Source organism: Schistocerca serialis, chromosome 5 (assembly GCF_023864345.2).
Source record: "Schistocerca serialis cubense isolate TAMUIC-IGC-003099 chromosome 5, iqSchSeri2.2, whole genome shotgun sequence".
Classification (NCBI taxonomy): domain Eukaryota; kingdom Metazoa; phylum Arthropoda; class Insecta; order Orthoptera; family Acrididae; genus Schistocerca; species Schistocerca serialis.
In genome coordinates, this window is record NC_064642.1 from 306,317,472 (window position 1) to 306,343,907 (window position 26,436).

General features: G+C 37.6%; 1 protein-coding gene across 2 annotated transcripts in view; it reads left to right on the top strand.

The window, feature by feature from the left end:
* Positions 1 to 20,027: 20,027 nt before the first annotated feature.
* The window catches only part of LOC126480751 (nucleobindin-2), an 87,485-nt gene continuing 81,076 nt past the window's right edge, over positions 20,028 to 26,436 (top strand). The window contains exons 1-2 of one of the 2 annotated variants that reach the window (XM_050104032.1): positions 20,028 to 20,187; positions 24,314 to 24,444. In XM_050104032.1, the coding sequence (XP_049959989.1) occupies positions 20,151 to 20,187; positions 24,314 to 24,444 (168 nt within the window). In that variant the 5' untranslated portion in view covers positions 20,028 to 20,150. The remainder of the gene's footprint in view (positions 20,188 to 24,313; positions 24,445 to 26,436) is intronic. The other variant, XM_050104031.1, reaches the window with a different exon arrangement.

Genomic DNA, 26,436 nt, shown 5'->3' on the forward strand with positions numbered 1-26,436 from the left:
AAGGGGGGTTCCTATTTTAAAAAACGCAGATGATATCCGTTTGACCTATGGCAACGCCATGTAGTGGGCCAACCATAGCGCCATCTGGTTTCCGCCTTCAAGGTAGACGAGTTTCGTTCTTTGTAGTTTTTTCGTTTGACACTTATTTCGTGAGATATTTGGCCCGGTCACTATCAATAGACCACCCCATGTACTATTATGTGCTTGTATAGTTACAGCAGTTAACACTCTGATAGGTGGGCGAAAGCAGCATCTAAAACACATCACGAAGCAATCAACTAACGCGGTTATATCATTAGTGTCAGATAGATGTGTTACTGGAAGGTAATGAGAGTAATACGAAACTGCTCTCGAACTCAAATGAGAATCTCTGGAGGGAAGATGACGTTCTTTTCGCAAAACACTAATGAGAAAATGAGAGAACCGCCAATATATTTCACATAAGGATGGAAAGACAAAATGGAAATTATGGACAGTACAGAAGCATACGGACAGTCGTTTTTCCCGTCACTGACTGTGAGTGGAGCAGGAAAGAGAATGACTACTAGTAGTAAAAGGTACCCTCCACCATGCACCATACAACAGCTTGCGTATGTAGAAGTAGTACTGTTCTAAAATTTAGAAGTCATGGCCGGAAGCATTGTCGAGAACATGTGACCAGCTTATAAGCATAAAGTGGCCTAGTGTTCGGACTGGCATCAGACATTAAATTCGCATATAAATTCATTAAGTGTATAAATGTGATACAGGGTATTACTTAGAATTCGAATAACACACTCTTTAGGTACTGAGGGCTTACCCGAAATGCATGTTCAGTAACCCTAATGAACGCGTCATGGGAAGGAGGCTGTGAACTAATTACGCCTAGAATGCTTTTTGAATGCTTTCGTTGGGTACACTATGCACAGGGAAGTTTGGAAAGGTTTGTTTTTAATCCTAACGCTCTGATATTCGAGTGTGCATAAAACAATGATATAGGCGTGATACACGTTATCATTTTTTCTTGGGGAAACGAGTATGACTATTCCAGAGCTTAAGTGTTGTTTCTCCCTTATTATCTCTGTGAAATCTTTGCTGACGTTGGCCATAAAGTTTTTGAAAAATTCACGGGGGATGCCGTCTACTCAGGGACGCTATCGTTCGTGAGTTCTTTTATGACCTTGGATAATGGTTTTGCCAGTGTCATATTCATACTCCCGTAAGGTGGTTGAAGGCTTCGTCTCTCATCTTGTAGGTGGCTGTAGTCCTTACAAGTGATAATTTTCTATTCTAACCCGCTTTAGCCGGCCGATGTGCCCGAGCGGTTCTAGGCTCTTCAGTCCGGAACCGCGCTGCTACTACGGTCGCAGGTTCGATTCCTGCCTCGGGCATGGATGTGTGTGATGTCCTTAGGTTAGTTAGGTTTAAGTAGTTCTAAGTTCTAGGGGACTGATGACCTCAGATGTTAAGTCCCATAGTGCTTATAGCCATTTTTGAACCCGCTTTATCTTTCATCCGCTTGTCCAGTCAGCCTTGTTATACAGGGTGGTTCATTGATCGTGACTGGGCCAAATGTCTCACAAAATAAGAGTCAAACGAAAAAACTACAAAGTATGAAACTTATCTAGCTTGAAGGCGGAAACCAGATGGCGCTATGGTTCGCCCGCTCCAAGCGCTGCCATAGGTCAAACGGATATCAAATGCGTTTTTAAAAATATGAACCCCCCTTTTTTATTACAGATTCGTGTAGAACGTAAGGAAATACGAATGTTTTAGTTGGAGCACTATTTTCGCTTTGTGATAGATGGCGCTGTAATAGTCACAAACATATGGCTCACAATTTTAGACGAACAGTTGGTAACAGGTAGGTTTTTTAAATTAAAATACAGAATGTAGGACGTTTGAATATATTATTTCGGTTATTCCAATGTAATACATGTACATATGTGAACTTATCATTTCTGAGAACGCATGCTGTCACAGAGTGATTAGCTGTAAATACCACATTAATGCAATAAATGCTCAAAATGATGTCCGCCAACCTCAATGCATTTGGCAATACGTGTAACGACATTCCTCTCAACAGCGAGTAGTTCGCCTTCCGTAATGTTCGCACATGCATTGACAATGCGGTTACGCATGTTGTCAGGCGTTGTCGGTGGATCACGATAGCAAATATCCCTCAACTTTCCACACAGAAAAAAATCCGGGGACATCAGATCCGGTGAACGTGCGAGCCATGGTATGGTGCTCCGACGACCAATCCACCTGTCATGGAATATGCTATTCAATACAGCTTCAACTGCACGTGAGCTATGCGCAGGACATCCATCATGTTGGAAGTACATCGCCATTCTGTCATGCAGTGAAACACCTTGTAGTAACATCGCTAGAACATTACGTAGGAAATCAGCATACATTGCACCATTTAGATTGCCATCGATAAAATGGGGGCCAATTATCCTTCCTCCCATAATGCCACACCATACTTTAACCCGCCAAGGTCGCTGATGTTCCACTTGTCGCAGCCATCGTGGATTTTCCGTTGCCCAATAGTGCATATTATGCCGGTTTACGTTACCGCTGTTGGCGAATAACGCTTCGTCGCTAAATAGAACGCGTGCAAAAAATCTGTCATCGTCCCCTAATTTCTCTTGTGCCTATTGGCAGAACTGTACACGACGTTCAAAGTTGTCGCCATGCAGTTCCTGCTGCATAGAAATATGGTACGGGTGTAATCGATGTTGATGTAGCATTCTCAACACCTGCGTTTTTGAGATTTCCGATTCTCGCGCAATTTGTCTGCTAATGATGCGCGGATTAGCCGCAACAGCAGCTTAAACACCTACTTGGACATCATCATTTGTTGGAGGTCGTGGTTGACGTTTCACATGTGGCTGAACACTTCATGTTTCCTTAAATAACGTAACTATCCGGCGAACGATCCGGACACTTGGATGATGTCGTCCAGGATACCGAGCAGTATACATAGCACACGTCCGTTGGGCATTTTGACCGCAATAGCCATACATAAACACGATATCGACCTTTTCCGCAATTGGTAAACGGTCCTTTTAACATGGGTAATGTATCACGAAGCAAATACCGTCCGCACTGGTAGAATGTTACGTGATACCACGTCCTTACATGTTTGTGACTATTACAGCGCCGTCTATGACAAAGCAAAAAAAGTGGTCCAACTAAGACATTCATATTTCTTTACGTACTACACGAATATGTAATAAAAAATTGGGGTACCTATTTTTAAAAAAAAAAACAGTTGATATCCGTTTGACCTATGGCAGCGCCCTCTAGCGGGCCAACCATAGCGCCATCTGGTATCCCCTTTCAAGCTAGATGAGTTTCGTTCTTGGTAGTTTTTTCGTTTGACGCTTATTTCGTGAGATATTTGGCCCAGTCACTATCAATGGACAACCCTGTATAAGTCATTTGACCTATACAGGTCAACTGAAGAACAGGATACTAAAGCTAGTGAAGACAAAAAAGTCTACGTATGTAGCATTGGCATCTTGTACGTCACGAAAAGATCGTAACTTCGCGAAGTCGCGCTTAGGCTTAAATTTTGTAAACGTGTTTGTTTCTTGTTTCAAGGTAATTTGACTAGTTTCTCGGTAACAAATAAGTAAACTACCGTAAATAGCGTATAACTTCATTGTTTTAATACAGATTTAAGAAAAACAGCGTCACTTTATATCAGAAACTTGCCTATATACATTTGTTTATAGGCCTATTCTCGTAACGTTTTTGGAGAATCAAAGTTAAAGTATCTCATTTAATTGTCCTTTTTTTCATTCCATCGAGTGAAATATATAATAAATAGCTTATACCTTCGTTGTTTTAATACAGATCTCAGAAAAACAGTGGAATTTTAAATCAGAAACTTGCTTATATACATTTGTGAATAGGCTTAATTCTTGTAACGTCTTTTTTGATTTTCGGTAATTTAATTGATTTATTCTAGCTAAAGTATTATTTTTGCCATGAGTGAGAAGTGCCTGACTTGCCGTAGAATTGTTAGTTCCGGGGTTTGGTGTGATGGATGCAGTAGTTTTTTTCACTGGGGGGACTGCAGTGGCGTGGGTGTTGGGAAAGTGGATCAGGCTCATCAGTGGTTATGTAGGATTTGCAGCAGAGATAGGAAGATAGTGGAACAGGAGGGGAAAATTGCTGCCCTTCAGGCTGAGCTAGATCAGGCTAGGGAAGGTCTGGACAGGTTAAGGAGGGAGAAGGGCAAAGAGAGGTGGGAAGTGGCAACAGGTAGCAGAAGGAACAGGCCTAGAACTAAGTCTGACAGTTTTGTGGTGAATGTCAAAAATAAGTTTGACCTGTTGCTTCAGTTAGAAACTGATGAGCCTCAAGCAGAGGTAGGTGTAGACAGGACACAACAAACTTTCAATAGGAAATTGAAAAAGAATGTAGGAAAGTCATCGAAAAGGAAGAAAGTTTTGTTGTTAGGCAGTTCTCATGCCAGAGGTGTAGGCCAACTTCTGCAGGAGGAATTAGGACCAGAATACCAGGTCACAAATTTTTTCAAACCAAGTGCTAGTCTGGATCAGGTGACAGAGGATTTAGGTTCACTCTGTAAAGGATTTACCAGGGAAGACACCGTGGTTATTGTGGGAGGGCCAGGGAACAGCATCGACAGAGATCCTGGGTACAGTATAGAGTGTGACCTGGTAAAGATTGCGTCGGCATCGAGACACACCAATGTTGAATTTGTATCTGTCCTGAGACGCCATGACCGGCCTCATTTGAACTCTTCTGTTGGGAGAGTTAATTTGGAGTTGGAACGGCTGCTTGGGTCGGGTGCGGGGGCTCGTATTGGTGTGGTTCCTGTTGATTATCTCAGTAGGTGGGACTATACCAGGCACGGCCTACATCTCAACAGGAAAGGGAAGGGGAAACTGGCTGGGGTAATAGCAGGAAATTTAAGGGGGGGAGGCACTGCCATGAATGGTAAAATACCAGTGGTTACAGGTGTTGGAGCAGCACCTTTTTTAGGATAGGTAAGACAGAAAGATGTCAAGTTCTACGACAGGTCAGGATTGAAACAAATCTTCAGTTTAGGAAAGAAATTAAACAGCACAATTCTAGCACATTGGATCACCAATCACAGCTATCAATTATAAATTTTCACCAATCACCAGAAATTTTATCTCCACCAAGTTGTATCTCAGTCCTAGGTAATTGCATTGATGAATTAAAGTCACCCAACCCAACTGACATAATCTGCCTCTCTGAACACCATGTGACCACTGGTATAGGAACTAGGCCTAAGCACAATGAGAAACTCAGACAGGAGAGTACTGCAAATGTTAGAGTAAGGAAAGGTTCTCATAAAAGTATAATTAAAAATAATGTAAGTATATTTCATCAAAATATTGGGAGTTTAAAGAATAAAGTAGATGAGCTTCTGGTTTGTTTAGAAGATTTAGAAGCTGAGAATGAAATAGATATACTATGCCTGTCTGAGCATCACATTGTTACTGATATGGATAAGGTAAATGTAAGTGGTTATAAGCTCTCTGCACATGTAATGAGAGAAAATATGAAGAAAGGAGGAGTTGCCATATATGTCAAAAGTTATCATTGTGCAAAAAGTATAGAAACAAAAAAATTTTGTGTAGAGAAACATATAGAAGCATGTGCCTGTGAGCTTAAATTAAATAAAGGCACATTTATAATTGTAACTGTATATAGGTCCCCATCAGGAAATATTCATCTATTTCTGAAAAATTTGGACTCCTTGTTGTGCTATCTGTCAGACAGGGGGAAGCAAATTATTATTTGTGGGGACTTCAATGTAGATTCTCTGAAAGAGGGTAATAGGAAAAATGACCTTGAAGTATTACTCAGTTCTTTCAATTTGACACCCATTATTGATTTTCCTACTCGGGTGGTAAAGGATAGCAGCTCACTGATAGATAACTTCTTTATGGACCAAGATAAGTTTAACCAGATAAATGCTCAGCCTGTTGAGAATGGTCTTTCTGATCATGGTGCACAGCTAGTTACAATATATGACATAGCTACATTCAGCAATACTAAACAGTCCTCCAAAGTAGTACGTTCAGTCTACGATTTAACAATTGCAAATTTCAGGGAAAGCCTACAGCAGTTAGACTGGGATGAGGTGTGGCGTGAACCTGATGCCAATTTAAAATATAATTTATTTCATGACATTTTTTTAAATGCATTTGAAAACTGCTTCCCCAAGAAAATTGTTAAATATACTCGTAAGAAACCTTGTAACAAACCATGGCTTACTAAGGGTATAAAAATATCTTGTAACTGGAAAAGGGAAATGTATCTGACAGCAAGAAAGAGTAGTGACCCAGAAACTATCAAAAATTATAAAAACTACTGTGTTATATTAAGAAAAGTTATTAAAAAATCCAGGAGTATGTGTATCATGTCTGAAATCAGCAACTCTGATAATAAAATTAAAACAATTTGGAATATTATTAAAAGAGAAACAGGTCAACCAAGAGCAGAGGAAGACAGTATTACCATCAAATTGAATGAAAACTTTACGAACAAAAAGTCAGAAGTTGAAAATATTTTTAATAATCATTTTCTGAATGCTGTGGATATAGTAGGATCCAGGTCTTCGTTAGAAGATGCTAGGCTGTTAATGGAAGAGGCCATACCTATGCAATTTGATACAATTGAAATCTCACCCACTTCTCCCTCTGAAATTAGGAAAATAATAAACTTTCTTAAAAGCAAAAACTCACATGGAATTGATGGCATTTCCAGCAAAATACTAAAAGCTTGTTCTCAACAGATAAGTAAGATTCTCAGCCACCTGTGTAATAGCTCTCTGGAACAGGGCACTTTCCCTGATAGACTGAAATATGCTATTGTTATACCTTTGCATAAAAAGGGGGATAGATCTGATGTCAACAATTACCGTCCAATCTCCCTTCTAACAGCTTTACCCAAAATTTTTGAGAAAGTAGTGTATTCAAGAGTAGCTTCACATATCTGTAAAAATGAAGCACTAACAAAATGTCAGTTTGGTTTCCAGAAAGGTTTTTCAACAGAAAATGCCATATATGCTTTCACCAGTCAAATTTTGAATGATCTGAATAACCGAACACCACCCATTGGGATTTTTTGTGATCTCTCAAAGGCTTTTGATTGTGTAAATCATGAAATTCTGCTAGACAAGCTCAAGTATTGTGGCATGAGTGGGACAGTGCACAAATGGTTTAATTCGTACCTAACTGGAAGAGTGCAGAAAGTTGAAATAAGTAGTTCTCGTAACATGCAAAGATCAGCACATTCCTCAAACTGGGGAACTATCAAGAATGGGGTTCCAGAAGGGTCAGTCTTGGGTCCTTTGTTGTTCTTATTATATATTAATGACTTGCCATTCTATATTCATGAAGAGGCAAAGTTAGTTCTCTTCGCTGATGATACAAGTATAGTAATCACACCTGAGAAACAAGAATTAACTGATGAAATTGTCAATACAGTCTTTCAGAAAATTACTATGTGGTTCCTTGTAAACGGACTCTCACTGAATTTTGATAAGACACAGTACATACAGTTCTGTACAGTGAATGGTATGACGCCATTAATAAATATAGACCTTAATCAGAAGCATATAGCTAAGGTAGAATATTCCAAATTTTTAGGTATGTCCATTGATGAGAGATTAAATTGGAAGAAACACATTGATGATCTGCTGAAACGTTTGAGTTCAGCTACTTATGCAATAAGGGTCATTGCAAATTTTGGTGATAAACATCTTAGTAAATTAGCTTACTACGCCTATTTTCACTCATTGCTTTCATATGGCATCATATTTTGGGGGAATTCATCACTGAGGAATAAAGAATTTATTGCACAAAAGACACAGTACATACAGTTCCGTACAGTGAATGGTATGACGCCATTAATAAATATAGACCTTAATCAGAAGCACATAGCTAAGGTAGAATATTCCAAATTTTTAAGTATGTCCATTGATGAGAGATTAAATTGGAAGAAACACATTGATGATCTGCTGAAACGTTTGAGCTCAGCTACTTATGCAATAAGGGTCATTGCAAATTTTGGTGATAAACATCTTAGTAAATTAGCTTACTACGCCTATTTTCACTCATTGCTTTCATATGGCATCATATTTTGGGGGAATTCATCACTGAGGAATAAAGTATTTATTGCACAAAAGCGTGTAATCAGAATAATAGCTGGAGTCCACCCAAGATCATTCTGCAGACATTTATTTAAGGATCTAGGGATATTCACAGTAGCTTCTCAGTATATATACTCTCTTATGAAATTTGTTATTAACAACCAAACCCAATTCAAAAGTAATAGCAGTGTGCATAACTACAATTCTAGGAGAAAGGACGATCTTCACTATTCAAGATTAAATCTAACTTTGGCACAGAAAGGGGTGAATTATACTGGCACTAAAGTCTTTGGTCACTTACCAAATAGTATCAAAAGTCTGACAGATAACCAACAAGTATTTAAGAAGAAATTAAAAGAATTTCTGAATGACAACTCCTTCTACTCCATAGAGGAATTTTTAGATATAAATTAAGGAAAAAAAGAAAAAATATTAAAAAAATAAAAAAATAAAAAAAATAAAGAAAAACAAAAAACACAAGAAATAAAGTTGTTATATTAACTTAAGTAGTTGTTAAATTAACCTAATTATGTCATGTATTGGAAAATTCGACTCGTTCCACATCATTACGAAATATCGTATTCATGATCCATGGAACTAGTGTTAATCTAATCTAATCTAATCTAATCTCACTTGAACTACGCAAGGCATAAAAAAGCAACATACATATATATAAAATTTATGTCCCATACTTCAGTTGACCTATATAGGTGCTTTTAAAGAAGGGTTCGGTGCGTTTTCATTTCATGCATTGGCGACACTGCATATGCCAAAAATCTTTGTTGCTTTTGTTTTGACCTATATAGATCAACTGAAGTGTACATACATAATTCAACTGAAGTACAGGACACAAATTTTTTATTCGCCTTCGATACTAATAATATCGATTGAAAATTATCATAGCAGTACTAACGATGGCGAAAAGCTTCAAGAGAATACGACACTAGGGCTAGTGAAGGGAAGAATAGCAACATAGATAAGATTTGTTTCCTATACTTCAGATGACCTATATAGGTCAATTGAGTAACATAGTTAATAGTTCAACTGAGGCACAGGACGCCAATGTTACATATGTCGCCTTTTTCGTCTTTGCTAGCACTATTATCCTGATCTTCATTTGACCTATATAGGTCAACTGAAAAACATAGTAGTAACACTAGTGGTATCAAAGGCTAAAAAAAGAGACAACTTGAAATTTGTATTCTGTACTGTAGTCGTTGAACCTGCTTCAACTCTTCCGTATTCATAGGCATAAATAAATCCATACTCAAAAACGAAAATGAAAAAGTAAAAATTGTCCAGAATGAAAAAAAATTCTTCCAAAATATCTCAAACTCACTAAGAATGAAAATAAGTGCCGAATGAATTGGGGCAAACAAACGATTTATTGAACTGAGTTAGATTTATTTGCCTGTAGACGACTGTCGTGTTGTATAAGGTATCATCATTTGTTACATAATAATACAGTTTGTTAAACAAATTATACAAAAGTTAGATACATAATTCCACAGACAGTTATAAAATGATTATACAAAAGGTTAATATATACAGATATTATTACATAAATATTGCAAATCTTGTAATCATTCACAATTAGTTTTGTTACACTGGTTGCACAGACAAATTTTTTTGGTATGTCGTAAGTTACAATTTTGTTGTTTCACAATTACATTTATAATACAAGTGCATCATTTTTCGTTATTTAAAAGAGCGTAATATTTTTCATCATATGAGGGAGCATCGTATTTTTTCATTACTTATGAATTCACTTGTACCATAGAACACTTTCTTCTTTCAGCCATGTCTCTACCACCATTTTAAATTTATTTTCATGCAATTCCCTTGTGCCATGTGATATAGTGTTAAAAATGTTTTGACAGCATGTACAAAATTGTTTTCGACTGTACTCAAATGCATCCAAGGAAAGTCTAATAAGTTCCTGTGTTTTGTTTTATATGAATGTACATCTGACCTGTTTTCATACATGTGGGCATTCTGTTTGGCTCTCATAAGTGCTTTTAGTATTATAAACTGAAGACTGTAAACATTTTATGCTCAATAAAGTACTGTCTGCAATAAATTAATTTGTGCAAACCAAAAACACATCTAATGGCTTTTTTCTGCCAGCTGAAGACATCATTTGCTCCAGCAGAGTTTCTCCAAAGAAGTATTTGATAACGCAAATATGTATGGAAAAAGGCACTCCTTAGTGACACAATCCTTAAGTTTCCTAAGGAGATATAAAGCTCTTGCCAACTTCCTACACAGCTCTTCTGTGTGGGTATGCCAGCATAATTTAGTATCTGGATATCTGCCTGAATGAATTTATTTTGTCTATTATTAATACCTCTAAGGGAAAAGTGGATGTGTTCAGTTTAATGTTTATTTAATGACAGTCTATTTTCATGGAACCACTGAGCTGCCTTTTCCATTGTTGAGTTGTTCATTTGTTTGATAACATTCACGTCACTATGTGATGTGATAAAAGTTGTGTCGTCGGCATTCATTACAGATTTACATGATAATAAGTTGGGCAGGTCATTCACACACACAATAAATAAGAAAGGTCCCAGTACAGATCATTGTGGAACTCCATATTTCACCTTGAGTATGCCATACTTGTTATTTGAATTTAAAACTACCATTTGGTTTCTGTTTGTCAAATATGTTTTCAGCGATAATAGTTTTACATCAGTTATTCCATATTTTTAAGGTTTTTTAAAATTAAAATGCTATGTGGGACAGTGTCAAATGCCATGGATAAATCTACTGAAGTTGCATTGTTGTGTTCCCTATTTTCAAAACCATGTAATATTGATAATACAACTTCCTGAACTGCTTTTATTGTTGATTAGGTTGTAAGACTAAAAAAAATCATTTAATTGGCATTCCATTAATGTTTCAATAATTCTGGATATTATAGATACTACTGCAATGGGTCTGTAATTTTTGGGGTGAATTTCTGTCTCCTTTTTTGAATATGGGTAAGACAATTGTCAGTTTAAGGCGGTCTGGAAATGTTCCTTCTGTAAACATCCTATTGATTAGGTAAGAAAGTGGACTGAATATTGTGTCTATTATTTTCTTTATGATAAAATTATAAAAGTCATAGATGTCCTCAGTTCTGGACTTGCTAAATGATTAGACTTCATTCAGTATATCCAAATGATGGCAAGCTTACTGGCAACTCTGTTTTCCACAAATTGGGAAGTTTGTCTTCATCGTCCTCTAAATTTCTTTCATCTGATATAGCTAATTCCCCAGAATTTATGAAACTATTATTTAGTTCCTCTGCTCTTAGTGGGACAGGTAAATTTTCTGCCATTAACTCTGTTCCTGCTTTAATTATTTTCCATGCTGTTTTACATTTGTTGCCGGCCTGAGAAACATAGTGTCATTTGCTTTGTTTCTTTGCAGAAATGATATATTTTCTGTGCAGCTTTTTCAATTTGGCATATGAATGTCTATACTAATTATTTGAGCAAGATTTGTCATGGTAAATTCTTAAGAGATTTCTTAAGTTATTTAAGTAACGTGTATACTGGCCAGTTACATTACTTTTCTGTTTTCTCCTTGCATTTAGTCACTGTGTTTAATGATGAGGTGGCAATATTCGTTGAAGACAGTGGTAATGGTATCTAAGAAATAATCCAAAGCATTACTTAAAGACTTATTCTCCATGACAGTATTACATCAATCAATGGTCAAAAGTCTTTATGTGAGACTTTTTACATTTGAAGGATTTATCTGCCTCTATTCTATTCTTTGAGCATAATTTTTAAACCCATTAATTATAGGAAACTTTTATCAGATTACAGAGCATTGGTTTCACAACATTTAAGACTACATTATCTTTGCCAATGTTTGATATAACATTATCTAGATAGGCATTCTGCCTGGTAGGCTTATAGCTAAGGCAGCTGTAACTGTATGACTTGAAGGTATCTAACAGTTATCTAGTTTTAGAATTTTGCACCATCATCTCTATATTAATGTCAACCATTATTAAAATTTTATGGTTCTTATATGTAAGTACATTAAGAGATTATCTACCTGTTTGTCAGTAACTTTGGCACCAGTTTTGGAGACACAGTACATAGATACTGCAACAATCTTGCTTTCAGGGAAGTAAACAGCAGCATTTTCAATTTCTCCCTCCTGCACTAAAACTTTGAGACCTATAATCTTAATTGTATGTATGAGATCACTTTTCATTAATACTAACACTCCTCCATTTTGCATAACTGATCTAAAATAGGCAGTTAAAAATTTAAAACCAACAGGAGTATACATCTTGGATTTGTGTTCCTTAAGCCAGTGCTCATTTAGGCACAGAATATCACAATGCAAGTCTTCTAAAAATAGTTAAAATTCATACAATTTATTTCTCACTGACTGTATGTTTATGTGAAAGAAGAACAGATGATCACAGTGTTCTTTTGATTGTAGCACAGGTTTCCCATAATCTAAAGTTGTAGTTAATGGTGGTGGTTGAAGGTTAATATGCCTAGACCAAGACTTGTAACAACAAGTATTGGTCATCACTGCAAGTTTCCCTGCTGGAGACATTCATGTTCAAGACTATGGATTGTTTTCTGCAATTTCAACTTACCACTCACAACTTTTCAATAGCCTGGCATAAAGCTAATTTACTAGAATAATAAAAGTGCTGTCCACATTTTGTATAATAGTCCCTTTTAAATGTGTTTACATTTATTACTTTCACATTATTAAAATGATCACAGCTTTGATTGTATCTAATATTAGTTTTTGATACTTCTTTGTTTACACATGAAACTTCAGTGAAGTCTTGTCGATGTGGTATGTTCACTATGATGCTATTTCTCTGTGTTCTCTTGACATCAGTATCAGATGGTTGATTTTTGTTAATATCATTTGATCCTCCAACTACAACAACAAAGTCTTTAGTAGACCATTCAGAGAAGTCAGTTTTACCTACAACGTTACTCAGAAGCGCTCCAGGTTTCATAAACCCCTCCACTTCAAACTTGGTTGAGTTATTCAACACTGAACTTAATATAATGAACATACCACGACTGTGGCAGTCTGAAATAATCCTTATCTTGTGTTTGCTTTCAGACTTTGACACGCAACTTTTCTAATTCAAAGAACTGGATTCTTTCTTTTTGTTTATTTTGTAGTTGTTTCCCTTGTCTTTTGACACTTTTGATTCGTTGTTTTCAGATTTAGTTAACGCATCAAATCAATTTTTTTAAACTGTGACTGCCGCGTGAGTTAAATATAACTCACAGGAAGTGTTCTCTTCTGGCCACATGAAGTAAATACAACTCAAGGACATTTTTCAATTTAAAGCTTCGTGGTGCAGTTGTAACTCACAGGAGCGTGCTGTGACTCGGTGTTATAGTAGGTTATGGCCCTAGTAACAAATAAAGTTCATGGCCTATGGTTTTCAAGAACTCAAGAGTAGTTACTGACATTTGAATTCGTCAGTTATATATAACTCACATGGCTCAGTCGTGTTGGACCTTTATTCTATTTATTATTTAGTTTGACATATTACTTACACAGTAGATTGCAAATCACACACAGTTTTATATACATTCTTCTACTAGAATTGTAACAACAATGAAACTGAAAAATTTGGGTCATTCCACTTTGTTTCTCTAACACCTGTATGCACTGTGCTTCATGAAAAAACACTCTCTGCAAAAATATGAGTCACAATTCTTACATTTCCCTGCAGTTTGTTTGCATTTCTTGACAGCTTGCTCTTGTCCAAATTCTTTCTCCATATTTTCGTAGCACACTGTACACCGACATCTGGCTGCTCCCATGTTCATAAGTGCCACAATCTGTAGGTAACGCGATGGCTTTGGTGAGATATGTCTCAGGATCATCGGCATCTTCTGTATGGAGTAGTCACAAAGTCACTTCCTCTTTGAATTCTGTGATTGAGATCTTCTTGTTGTTGATGTATCGGTAAATCACATGACCATTTACCAGTGCTGACCCTGTCAACAATTCAACTGCAAGCTTCCTGTACCATTTCACACCCTGCCTTAGAAAATGAGAGTACAACTTCATTTGGTCTGAAAGATCTATAAAAGACTTTGACTAATTATAGTCAATTACAATTGCTGGTTTTTTCTTTGTGCCCTTTCTGGTTTGAACTTTTGCTTCTTCTTCTCCATGAAAAGTACGCAGCATCAGAACATCCATCTTATGTTTCCATTTCAGTACTACTACAACTGTGGTACTTTCCATTGCTTTGTGTTCCCCCTTTTTCAGTGTTGCCTGTACCACATCTTGAGAATTTAGTTTTCTGTTTGATCTTAGAGTACCAACTAAATGTGTTGATTTTTCAAGAAGCTGGTGTGCTAGACGAAGACTTGTGTAAAAATTGTCTGTATATAAGATTCTGCCTTCATTTAGTAATCCACTCATAAGGCTCATAACAACAGAAGTGGCAAGAGAAACGCCAGGATTCGCATTGTTCCCACAGTAAACGTTCATATTCCAAGTGTAACCACTCTTTAGACAAAGTTTGAACAATTTAATTCCGAATTTATGAGCCTGTTCTTTATATATTGAATGAAACTTAAGTCTTCCTCGAAATGGCACAAGTGTCTCGTCAATGCTAACTTCTTTCTCCGGCACAACTGTTCTTTGAAATCTCTGTAGTAATTTATCAACAAGAGGTTGAATTTTGAATAAGCGGTTTCCCAGTGGGCACTGGTTGTTATCAGAAAAATGCCACATACAGAAAAGCAGTTGAAAATGATTGTGGACATAATATTTTTTACATTCTTGTGATAGAGCGTATTTCTTGACCAATAATTTGGAATCCTTGATTTTACATTTAGTGACATCCATAACAAAAATGCTAAAAATTGTTCAATTTCAGTTTTGCTGACATCAGTCCACTTTTTCAGTCGTGAATTAACAGTAACTGAATGACTTTCTAAGGGTTGTTTTGCGTACAAATTAGATTTTTGAGTCACATATTGTAAAATTTCATTAGTTACAAAATATTTGTAGAAATCATGTAGTGTCTTGCCTTTGAGAGTTAGTGCAACCGAAGCATTTACACCAGAACTGGAGTGAATAAATGTAAAGTTTTTCATATTTTTACCCATAACTGCCCCCCCTCCAGACAATCTCATTATAATTTGTTGTGTGTCATCTTCATCTTCAGAACTTTCTGATATTACACTTACTTAAATTGAACCTGAATCGACTGCAGTAGTTATGGCACTAAAACGGTTAGAGGTGCTTTGTTGCCTCGTTTTTACAGCTGTGAAGTCTGGTTCTTTGACTGAATGTGGACATAAAACTCTTCTTCCTACCTTCACTGATGTGATTCCATCATCAGAACTTCCGGTTTCGCTTCCAGTCTCCTCTGGTAAAAATTCGTCTGAGCTATCACCAAATAAAGACACAGAATTTTCATCACTTATGTCCATAACTTCATCTAAAAGCTATTGTACATACCTTTGTTCATCTTCATAACTTCTACGAGACATTTTCTTCTGCCTCAATATCACTTTGTTATGGAGCAAACAACACTGAATAAAGATTGTAGCAATAGTACAGGAAAGCAATAATAGAACTGTACACAAATAATGCTGTGGAATGAAAAACTGACAGGAGTACAAACCTAAAATTATTAGCAACATCGCAAATGAGACACCTGGTACCTTTATTCTGGGGCCATGTGAATCATATGTAACTCACAAAAAAATTTAAAAAAACGTACTAAAATGCCATATTTTCACTTTATTTTCACTTAACAAGTTTACTTGGAGCAAACTAAAGCAGGATATTGAAAAAAAAGTAAATGGTGCCAACGGGTTGTTAACCCAACTATACCATGGCAGTCAATGTGTTAAATGTGGAAAGTTGCTTTCATTGTCTTTGATCTTTTTTGTGAATGATCTTTTACTCGAAACATATTCCCAAGGCATAACATCGTTACATGTTTGAAAAGCTATCTGACTGTTAATAGCACGTTTGTTATGCCTGATATTACTATCAACAGCATTAACCTGTTCCTTTAGTTTCGCGTCCTCTAACTGGAGAGCTTTAATAACCTCTTGTAACAATGAAATAACTTTCACAAGGTTCATTTCTTCCAGGGTATCTTGATGTGAAGCAAGTCTACAAGCATTTTCATCCACCATGTTTTCGGACATCATGCCTGTTTGCCGTTTGTATCTGCGTTGTGCAGATACTTCCACTCAGTATTTTCATCTGGAAGATTATTTTCCGACACTTCAGAGCAACAAAAATGACACCATTTGTCACATAATTCCGTTACGAACTACCATGTTACACTTAACACAACTTAAATTGGAAGGGACACATAGAAAACGTTGTGGGTAAGGCTAACCAAAGCCTGCGTTTTATTGGCAGGACGCTTAGAAAATGTAACAGAACTACTAAGGAGACTGCCTACACTATGCTTGTCCATCCTCTTTTAGAATACTGATGCACCATGTGGGATCCTTACCAGATAGGACTGACGGAGTACATCGAAAAAGTTCAAAGAGGGGCAACACGTTTTGTACTATTGCGAACCAACTTTCTCCTCCGAATGTGAAAATATTTTGTTGACACTGACTTACATAGGGAGGAAAGATCACCAAGATAAAATAAGGGAAATCAGCTCATATGGAAAGATATAGGTGTTCACTCTTTCTGCGCACTATACGAGATTGGAATAATAGAGAATTGTGAAGGTGGTTCGATGAACCCTCTGCCAGGCACTTGAATGTGATATGCAGAGTATCGATGTAATTGTAGATGTAGATATCGAGTAAAACAAGACTTTTTCGTCGAACTGAGACAGATACTACCTCTCTACCCAGCGCCATCTCTAAATTAATACAAGTGACAAAAATCGTACACAATGTCTAACCCTGTCTTTTAAAAACACAATCATTTATTTCGGTTTCTACAACACTTTTGCGAAGCAACACTTGTGACATTCGATAGAACTGCAGTTTACCACATTGATATCAAAGGAATACAAACATAGATTCACACATAAGAAGCACAGACATATACCACTGGGTGCATGAGGGATCGACGCCTCATTTGTCGTTCCTTATGTCTACTTTGTTTTAGTCATTGTCACCTGTTGCCACAAGTACGACCTTCGTCTTTATATTATTCTAAGTAGGACAAGCAACTGCCAGATAGTGGGAGAAATATGCTGTGCATGTAAACCCGAAGTCCTCAAAGCCAATAACAATGTCAGAAGGGCTGTCGTCTATTAAATGTGCCAGTAACGACTTTTTTATCCAATGACATATTCTCTAATTTATCAGTATCGAAGAAATACTGTACCTTCTCCTTTAAAAGGTGGAATATGTTGTCATCTATCCCACATATAATTTGTATGCCTTCCACATACCTCTGTGATGTACTCACTGATGGAAACATAAAACATTTTGACAAAACCTGTATGCCTGAGTACTGTAAAATGTAACAAATTAGGAGCTAATAGCTTATTTTCCTCTTCCCATCTTGTAGCACTTTTCTCCTTCAATGGCATGCTAATCTGGCTTAACAACAAGTCAAGAGCATCAAAATTTTTTTATCGTTCTATACTCGATCCTTCTGACAAAGTTTCTGTTGCTGTCTGTACTTAAAATGATACGCACTTTCCTTGTCTCATAATAGTTTTGCACGAAGTCTAGCTTTCTGTACAATCTGACACTTCACACACTCTCGCAAGACACGAACAACTACACTTAATCTAACCACTTCATCATCATAGCAGGTCTCTGTTAACGATTCAAACAAATCTGGCACTGATATGTGGAGAGTTGAACTGGCTGCTTCTGCGCCACAGGAGTGTTTTACAGCTTCAGACGGATTGTAGAACGTTTGTGGCAGTTTCCTCTTCATCGTCAGTTGAGGTGGCTTATGAGAGATGTCAGACAGTGTGGGTACTGTATTCCACACGAGTTTATTACTGTCTGCTGTCATGAACTGATTTTGTTCTAAGTGTAGCGAACAAGATCTTTTTCCATAAGATCTTCTCGTCTGATGTTCACTAGCCATTTTCTGTTCCTGAAACGAAAAATAATCAATAATACACATGTAGTTTGCAAGCGAATCCTGACAATACACTATAGTAATGTGACGTTATATACTTCTCACGGTCCTCAGGAAACCTAAAAAAAAAGGCAGATATGGTGTCTTCTTCTTGTTGTTGCTGCAATTTATTGCGCTACAGACGCTTATATTTGTAAAAAACCATTGCACAAAACAAAATGAACAACTACTATTGGCTTTTACTTTCACGATCGTGCCGTATTCAACAGACTTACTTACTGGCCGCTTGGTGAGCTGCTGCCGTAGTAGGCAACAAAATGAGGCAAAGTGTCGCTACTGTAATGATAGACTGTGGCCTCGTCACAGAAGATAACCGATTTATTATCTATGACTCGAAAATAAAGAAATAAATGTATATGAGAAAACTTTGACGTTACTGGTCAAAGCCGACAGGTTGTATCCCATTCTTCAGTTGGCCCCAAATACCTTGGATTGTGAAATTTTTCTTAGCGTTTGTTTCAGTGCTTTTACTGCAAGGCTACTCTGGTTCTTGTACGCAACATTTCCTCCTCCGATTATGAAACAGTTCATACCATTATTTACTGTAGTTTCACAGTTCTCTTGAAGAAGCTCCAGGCTTCGAAATTTCAGTGACTTTACATTCTGACTGGATATCAGACATGATTGTAGCTAGTCCCATACCATGACTCGTTGATAATATGTTTATTTCTTCTTTTTTCTTATCTGCTTATCTTTTTTGGTTTGTGTTCCGTATTTTCACATATTGCACTAACACAAGATTTTTATATTTAACAGTATATGGGACTAACGGGTTTTCTCTCTGGCACTTTTATGGCCAATAGCTGCTTCTGGGCAGTTTTCCGCAGCACTCGAATTTTCTTTCCACGGTTTTAGACAGTCTTCATGTAGAACATCGTATTTAATCTTTAATGGAACACGAAAATTTGGAAATTTGTGGTACATACCTATGAGACCAAACTGCTGAGGCCATCGGTTCCTAGGCTTACACAATACTTAATCTGACTCAAAATAATTTACACTAAGGACAGACACACACACACACACACACACACACACACACATGCCCGAGGGAGGACTCGAACCTATGACGGGGGAAGCCGCCCGAACCGTGACAAGGCGCCTGAGACCGCAAGGCTACCCCACGCAGCAGGAACACGAAAAACGAGGCCTAATATATACGCACTCTCTTGTTCACAACTTTACGTCTCTATGGGAATGCCGACATACTGAATCAAACTTTCCAGCATTTCGGCATATTGTCTAGCTTTGCTTAAGTCATTTTGCAGTCATTCTCTCACAGTTATTTCGAGTCCAGCGTTACACATTTGCAGAGCAATTTCAAGCCCTTGCATTCAGTTCTGCAATCACACGAATATTTACTGATTTTTGCTTTCACAAAACATCATTAACGATATCATTTATGCATCACTACAAATGTTTTGACACCTTTCATCACTTTTTCCGAATAGGAGGTAATTTACTGAAGGTAATTTACCGATATTTACGGAGCGATTTACCAGTACACCCGTATGCACCGCCATATTGACAAGCTACTCGGAGTAACATTTTGGTCTGCGGGAAATTAAAATGACTTCGATCTTCGTTTCACTAATTTAAACGATTTATAGCCAAACAAGAAATTACCATATTCAATGCATACTAATCAGAACTTTATCGGTTAAAGGCAATAATGTGCCAAAATGGAACACGGAAGAGTGGACAGACTGATCGAAGCCACCTGATGATAACATGAGGTATCAGATTCAGATGACACGTCTTTATCCAAGCTGCGCTTTATCCATCTCCCCAAGTTTTGTAAAAACAGTTTGGATCATCTGAAAGCTTTAGTTCTTTGTTTTGAAATACAGTGAGTGGTCTGTAATGAAAATCTTTGAGTAGTGATGTTTGATACACGGAAATGAGTAGTGTTGATCTGTGGTGTTGCTGTAAACCACGTAAGTAGCGAGTGAAATGTTTTGTCACATAATTTTAGTGCATTTATTTTCGTGACAGTTTTATTTGACGTGAGTACACTGGAAGCAGTATTCAGTGCTGTTAATGATTATATATGAATGTATTAGCTCGTGATATTAAAAGATGCCCACTTTCTCATTTGACATATTTCAGTTATAAACTGATTTGACATTCTTTTTCTCCTAATAATCAAGATCAGTTACTTCAACCAGCGTATAGGTACACTATTTTTTCGCTTTCAAATATGACGCCCCGCTATTAATTTTCCCCAAGTCGTCCTACATTTCAGAAGAGATGGATGATGCAATTCATGTTTACTCCTGGCTATTGATGAATTTATTTAGATAACGAAAACAAAGATACAACAACAAAAATACTAAATGTAGTTTCGGAAACATTTACGTTGCGTAGATTCCATATATTTTAGACAGACAGTTGGAAGAAACGGTAATTTAAAGATCTGGTTAGTTCATTACCCATATTTGCACCCCTCTTGATTGCTGTCTAGTTGCAGATGAGTAGCCGTTAATATATGAAACGTTAACCCTCAGTCATCCCTCGTGTGTGGAAGCAATATATAATTTACCAAAATTCACATACAACGAACAGAAAAAAACTACAATAACATCGACATAACAAAACCAAAATTGTTAACTCACTGAAAAATATTCCGCTGAAAGCACAGTCACTACCGATACCACACTGTAACACGCTACCCATAAACACACTACCAGAGAGAACCACAGACCGCAACAATACACCACCTATAAACGTGCCACACACGCAAACTAAACTGAAAACAGCACCTAACACACAACACGTAAACACACCACCAGAGAGCACCACCAATCACATCAAAACGATGCCTACAAAGACGCCACTCTCCCAAACTAAATTCCACTCTGTCGTGATGTCACACACCACAACAGCCTTAACGTCATGGGTCAAAGCCAACGAGTGGGATCGGACACTTCGGTCGTCCCTAATCTTCTTCTTGGAAGGTTTACATCATGCTTTTCAACTAAATTATGTGCCAAACCCTATTGTAGACTTTGGAATAAATACAAATTGAACGTACTGGTTTGACGGATGTGAATTGTATTTGCAGAAATGATATTCTGAATAGCATTATGACAGGCTTAAATAATGTGATTTTTGACAAAAGTTCATTGCAAACCCATGAAGTGTGAACATGTGAAACTGGTGTTAAGAATTATGTCCTGCCAGTCACCAAAAGAGAGAGAGAGAGCTACGTCCTGTATTGGTAGGTTTAGTAGAACCGAAAATCTGATAGTGTGTTTTAGAAGTAAACTTTCTATAGCTTTCATTTACTGTGCATAAATATTGCTTGAAGAAACAGTATGTATATCCCAACAGTATATGCTAATACGCCTCTGATGGACAATTCTCAGTCCCGTAGTTAAAATACATTTAGATACACAACTGTGCATTGGTTGTCCATGAGAGTTGTATTAGCTGATGCCTTGAGGATAGAGCTCAATAAATTTACTGTAATTTATATTGATGATAAACTTCATGTCACATAGTAGCTGATGTTGTTGCTAGGTCTTCAGTCTAAATACTGATTTGACACAGTTCTCTGTACTGTTGTATCCTGTTGAAAGCCTCCTTTTCTGCATAGCTGCTGTAACATCATGTTTTAAAAGTTTCTCATCTCATCTTGTCGGTAGTGTTTATTGTACACTTTTCACTCCCATACAAGGTTACACTCCAGGCAATTATTTTTGGGAAAGATTTAACATTTTTTATTCAGTATAACAAATTGTTCCTTTTCATGAATGCCTTTCTTGTTATTGCCACTCTGCATTATATTTTCTGCTTTGGCCATATTGTTATTTTACTATCCAAGTGGCAGAAATTCTCTAGTACTTCTATACTTCTATTGTTGTAAGATACCTGCAGAGAGCTATATTCCCTTGACCACTCAAAGATCACACTGTTGTTGCCTGAAATGTCAAATCTCCGTGTATGCCCAGGAGTACATGGTGTCAAAATTTGGATGCTGGGACTCCGTGCAATGGTTAGTTGGGCCAGTTAGCCACTGCTGGTTGGGTGGTGCTGCCTGTGGGGAGAGCACCCAGCTGGAATGGGTGGAACTAAGACATAAAATGTGTGAATGAAGAAGCACAGGCAGATGGTCAGACTACCTCAGCAGTCTTGCCAGATGGGTCAGATCAACACAGTGCAGAGATATAATCCCAAAATATTTCATTCCTTATCTACACTAGTGGAGGAAAACTGACTAAAAAACAGATAAACGTATGCCCCAGAGTAGGTGTAGCAGAACAGATGACTCATTGTTTCTGAATACAAAATCATAGTTCTTCACAGAACAGATCGAAAACAGGGACAGTAAATGAGAATCGGATCTGTATTAACAAAAAATTCATTTCCTGAACCCAAGCCTTGCTCTCATGTAGCAAAGGCAGTGATCCTAGTCGCAGTTACATCTTGTAAGAACCTCAACATACTGCAACACTCAACTTTTCATGTCCTTTGACTGGTGGTGTCATCATATCAGCCCATCCACAATCCATTGTCCACTCTGAAGTATATGTGACCTTCCTGAAATCTCCCACATGATCATTTGTACATCTTTTTCATGTATCTCTATCCTTCAGTCCAGCAGCCCAGACATGAAAGACCTATATGTTCTATGATAACAGTTTAATTCAGCGGTGAACAAATTAGAGTTCAAAAATTATTCGCAACCATGATTGTGCATTCATAGCCGAATGACCTAAATCGTCACACATGTAGGTGGCAATGAACAGTACTCATTACTATAGGAATGTTTAGTATGGCACTGTTAGCCATTATCTATTCATGGCTTAAGGAAGATCCTGTGCCACTGACTCCTGACTACATTGAATAGGGAATGCTATATCACAGATGCCAAGCTACATAGCATAAAAGATGGCTACTTGCAGAATGTCCTGAGAACCTAAAATTCTTTGACTCTGCATTGACCATACTACAGTGACCCATGCGTATATTCTTAAACATGTTATTGGAGTTGTGGTATCCCTTATCAGTGGCATACATCTTAACAGTGCCCCACTTTTACCACAATAATCCAAACTCTGAAACTAGCAATTTAGTCATTGAAACTTCCTGGCAGATTAAAACTGTGTGCCCGACCGAGACTCGAACTCGGGAACTTTGCCTTTCGCGGGCAAGTGCTCTACCATCTGAGCTACCGAAGCACAACTCACGCCCGGTACTCACAGCTTTACCTCTGCCAGTACCTCGTCTCCTACCTTCCAAACTTTACAGAAGCTCTCCTGCGAACGTTGCAGAACTAGCACTCCTGAAAGAAAGGATATTGCGGAGACATGGCTTAGCCACAGCCTGGGGATGTTTCATTCTGGAAATTTAATCAATTTTAGCGGAAGACATTCTTGTAGCAAATCTAATTTTACGTTTTATCTTATAGTGTAGCTCGTGTAATTTTACCTGAAGGTCAGGCAATATGGTTTTGCTATCTGGCCTCTGGGTGGAGAGGATTGGCCTGACCCCTGACCAAACCTTTTAATTCATTTGTGCTTTTACATTCCTTATGGTTTTAATTAAAGTGTTTTATCTTGCTTCGTCCCATTTTATTGACCTTGATTACTTACCAGTCTTTCATAGTGAATGGAATGCCTGCCACTCAGATGCATAAGTTGTGCTTCTTGTTACAAGAAAAGTCTCCAGTTAATTCAATTTAATACCCTTCAGTTTGAGGTAGTTTACTCTTTTTTGTTTTATACATGGCTTTATCCTAGCCTTCTTGCTTTTTTTCCATACTGGATGAACATACTAAGGATCAGTTTGGTTGCCCTTTTTATAAGAATTTTATTAATTTCATTCACCAAGGACAGAGAGAACATGACGCGATAGTTTGGTTCCTTGAACCCATCCATCCAGTAGTGTTATCAGGCGAACAAATCTTTCATACTGATAGTCTAAGCCACTTACAGTATTTTCTCCCTTATAAACTTCTTTTTTTTTAATTACATATGCACACAGACTGTGTCTGCTGAATAACATAATTATTGATATAAGTAGCCTGATGTATTAATCATGCTGTTATATTTGTTGCAGAAATGATGAAAGGTATCCTGGTACTCCTTTGTACCTTACTTGTTGTTCAAGATACTGTTGGACCACCTGTAACACAGAAGAAAAATGATGAAAAAACTGATGGAAATGAGATAAATGAAACTGATAATCTGGTAAGCTTGGTTAAAATTTCTGTTGCCCATATCAAGTTTTATTTCATGATTCAATCTGTAAAGAGCAGTTTATTTGTAACTTGTGATCTTGACAAATAAATTGTACCCTTTGCTCAGATCTGTTTTGAAGTTGGTTCATTTCCTTCATAACTCATGTATATACAGTACTTGATGAGAGAAACTTGTGGCACATAGTTTTTTTTGTAGTGGATTCTACAAAGTGAGCTAAACAGTTTTAAGTATGTCTCTATATGCCCCTATTTGTGGATGCTGGATGAGGTGTTTTATGTGACATACGTATTTCTCAAATGGTCTGGATTTTGGATTGCCATGAGGAAACCTGGGTCCAGTTCTTGATGCTGCCAGTAACTCTGTCCTTGAAGAAAGGTCTCAGATGGGAAAATTGCACAGCCTTGTGAAGTCCACCGAGGAGCTGTTTGAGAAAAGCCATGGCTCAGAGATCAGGAAAGATGACAGCTGCTGGTTCATCAGTTTGCTAACATTCCTCTCTATTTCACATCCAGTGACACCATCAGCAGAGGATAACATGGTAGTTATCCCCTGTGGTTCTCTAGGCCTGATCATGTTTATGTTGTTGTTGTTGGTGGTGGTGATTTTCACCCCACTAAATGTGTTAACAGAAACGGACAGATTGTTCTCTTCTACTTCTCTCGGCATTACAACCCTGTGTGGCTTTTAGCATTGTCAACAAGTTTCCTCCATTCTGCCCACTCCAGCACAGTTGTCCACCATCCTCAGACTCAGTGATTTTATATCTTCTTCCACATCATCTATCCACCGTTTTCGTGGCATTCCTCTCTGTCTTCCTCTGATTGGCCTCCATTCAAAAATCTTTTTAGTTGTTCTTTCAGTATCCATCCTGAAGACATGCCCAAGCCAGGCTGTTCTTCTACTTTTTATAATTCTTAAGATTTCAGCTCCTTGTGTGAGGCCATCCAGCTCACCATTCATCCTAGATCTCCAGAAACCATTATTATTCTGAACTGCCCCATAAATCTTACACAGCACTCTACGTTCAAATTTCCTGAACTGTTGCTCATCAACACTCATTAGCGTCCATGTTTCACATCCGTGGGTTACTACTGGCCTGATCATGACCTTATATAGTTGCAACTTCATCTGCCTATTGTAGAGTGTGTGTCCTCTTGACCGACTCCTTTCCTTGTTGTTGTTGTGGTCTTCAGTCCTGAGACTGGTTTGATGCAGCTCTCCATGTTACTCTATCCTGTGCAAGCTTCTTCATCTCCCAGTACCTACTGCAACCTACATCCTTCTGAATCTGCTTAGTGTATTCATCTCTTGGTCTCCCTCTACGATTTTTACCCTCCACGGTGCCCTCCAATGCTAAATTTGTGATCCCTCGATGCCTCAAAACATGTCCTACCAACCGATCCCTTCTTCTAGTCAAGTTGTGCCACAAACTCCTCTTCTCCCCAATCCTACTCAATACCTCCTCATTAGTTACGTGATCTACCCACCTTATCTTCAGCATTATTCTGTAGCACCACATTTCGAAAGCTTCTATTCTCTTCTTGTCCAAACTAGTTATCGTCCATGTTTCACTTCCATACATGGCTACACTCCATACAAATACTTTCAGAAACGACTTCCTGACACTTAAATCTATACTTGATGTTAACAAGTTTCTCTTCTTGAGAAACGCTTTCCTTGCCATTGCCAGTCTACATTTTATATCCTCTCTGCTTCGACCATCATCGGTTATTTTACTCCCTAAATAGCAAAACTCCTTTACTACTTTAAGTGTCTCATTTCCTAATCTAATTCCCTCAGCATCACCCGTCTTAATTTGACTACATTCCATTATCCTCGTTTTGCTTTTGTTTATGTTCATCTTATATCCTCCTTTCAAGACACTGTCCATTCCGTTCAACTGCTCTTCCAAGTCCTTTGCTGTCTCTGACAGAATTACAATGTCATCAGGGAACCTCAAAGTTTTTACTTCTTCTCCAT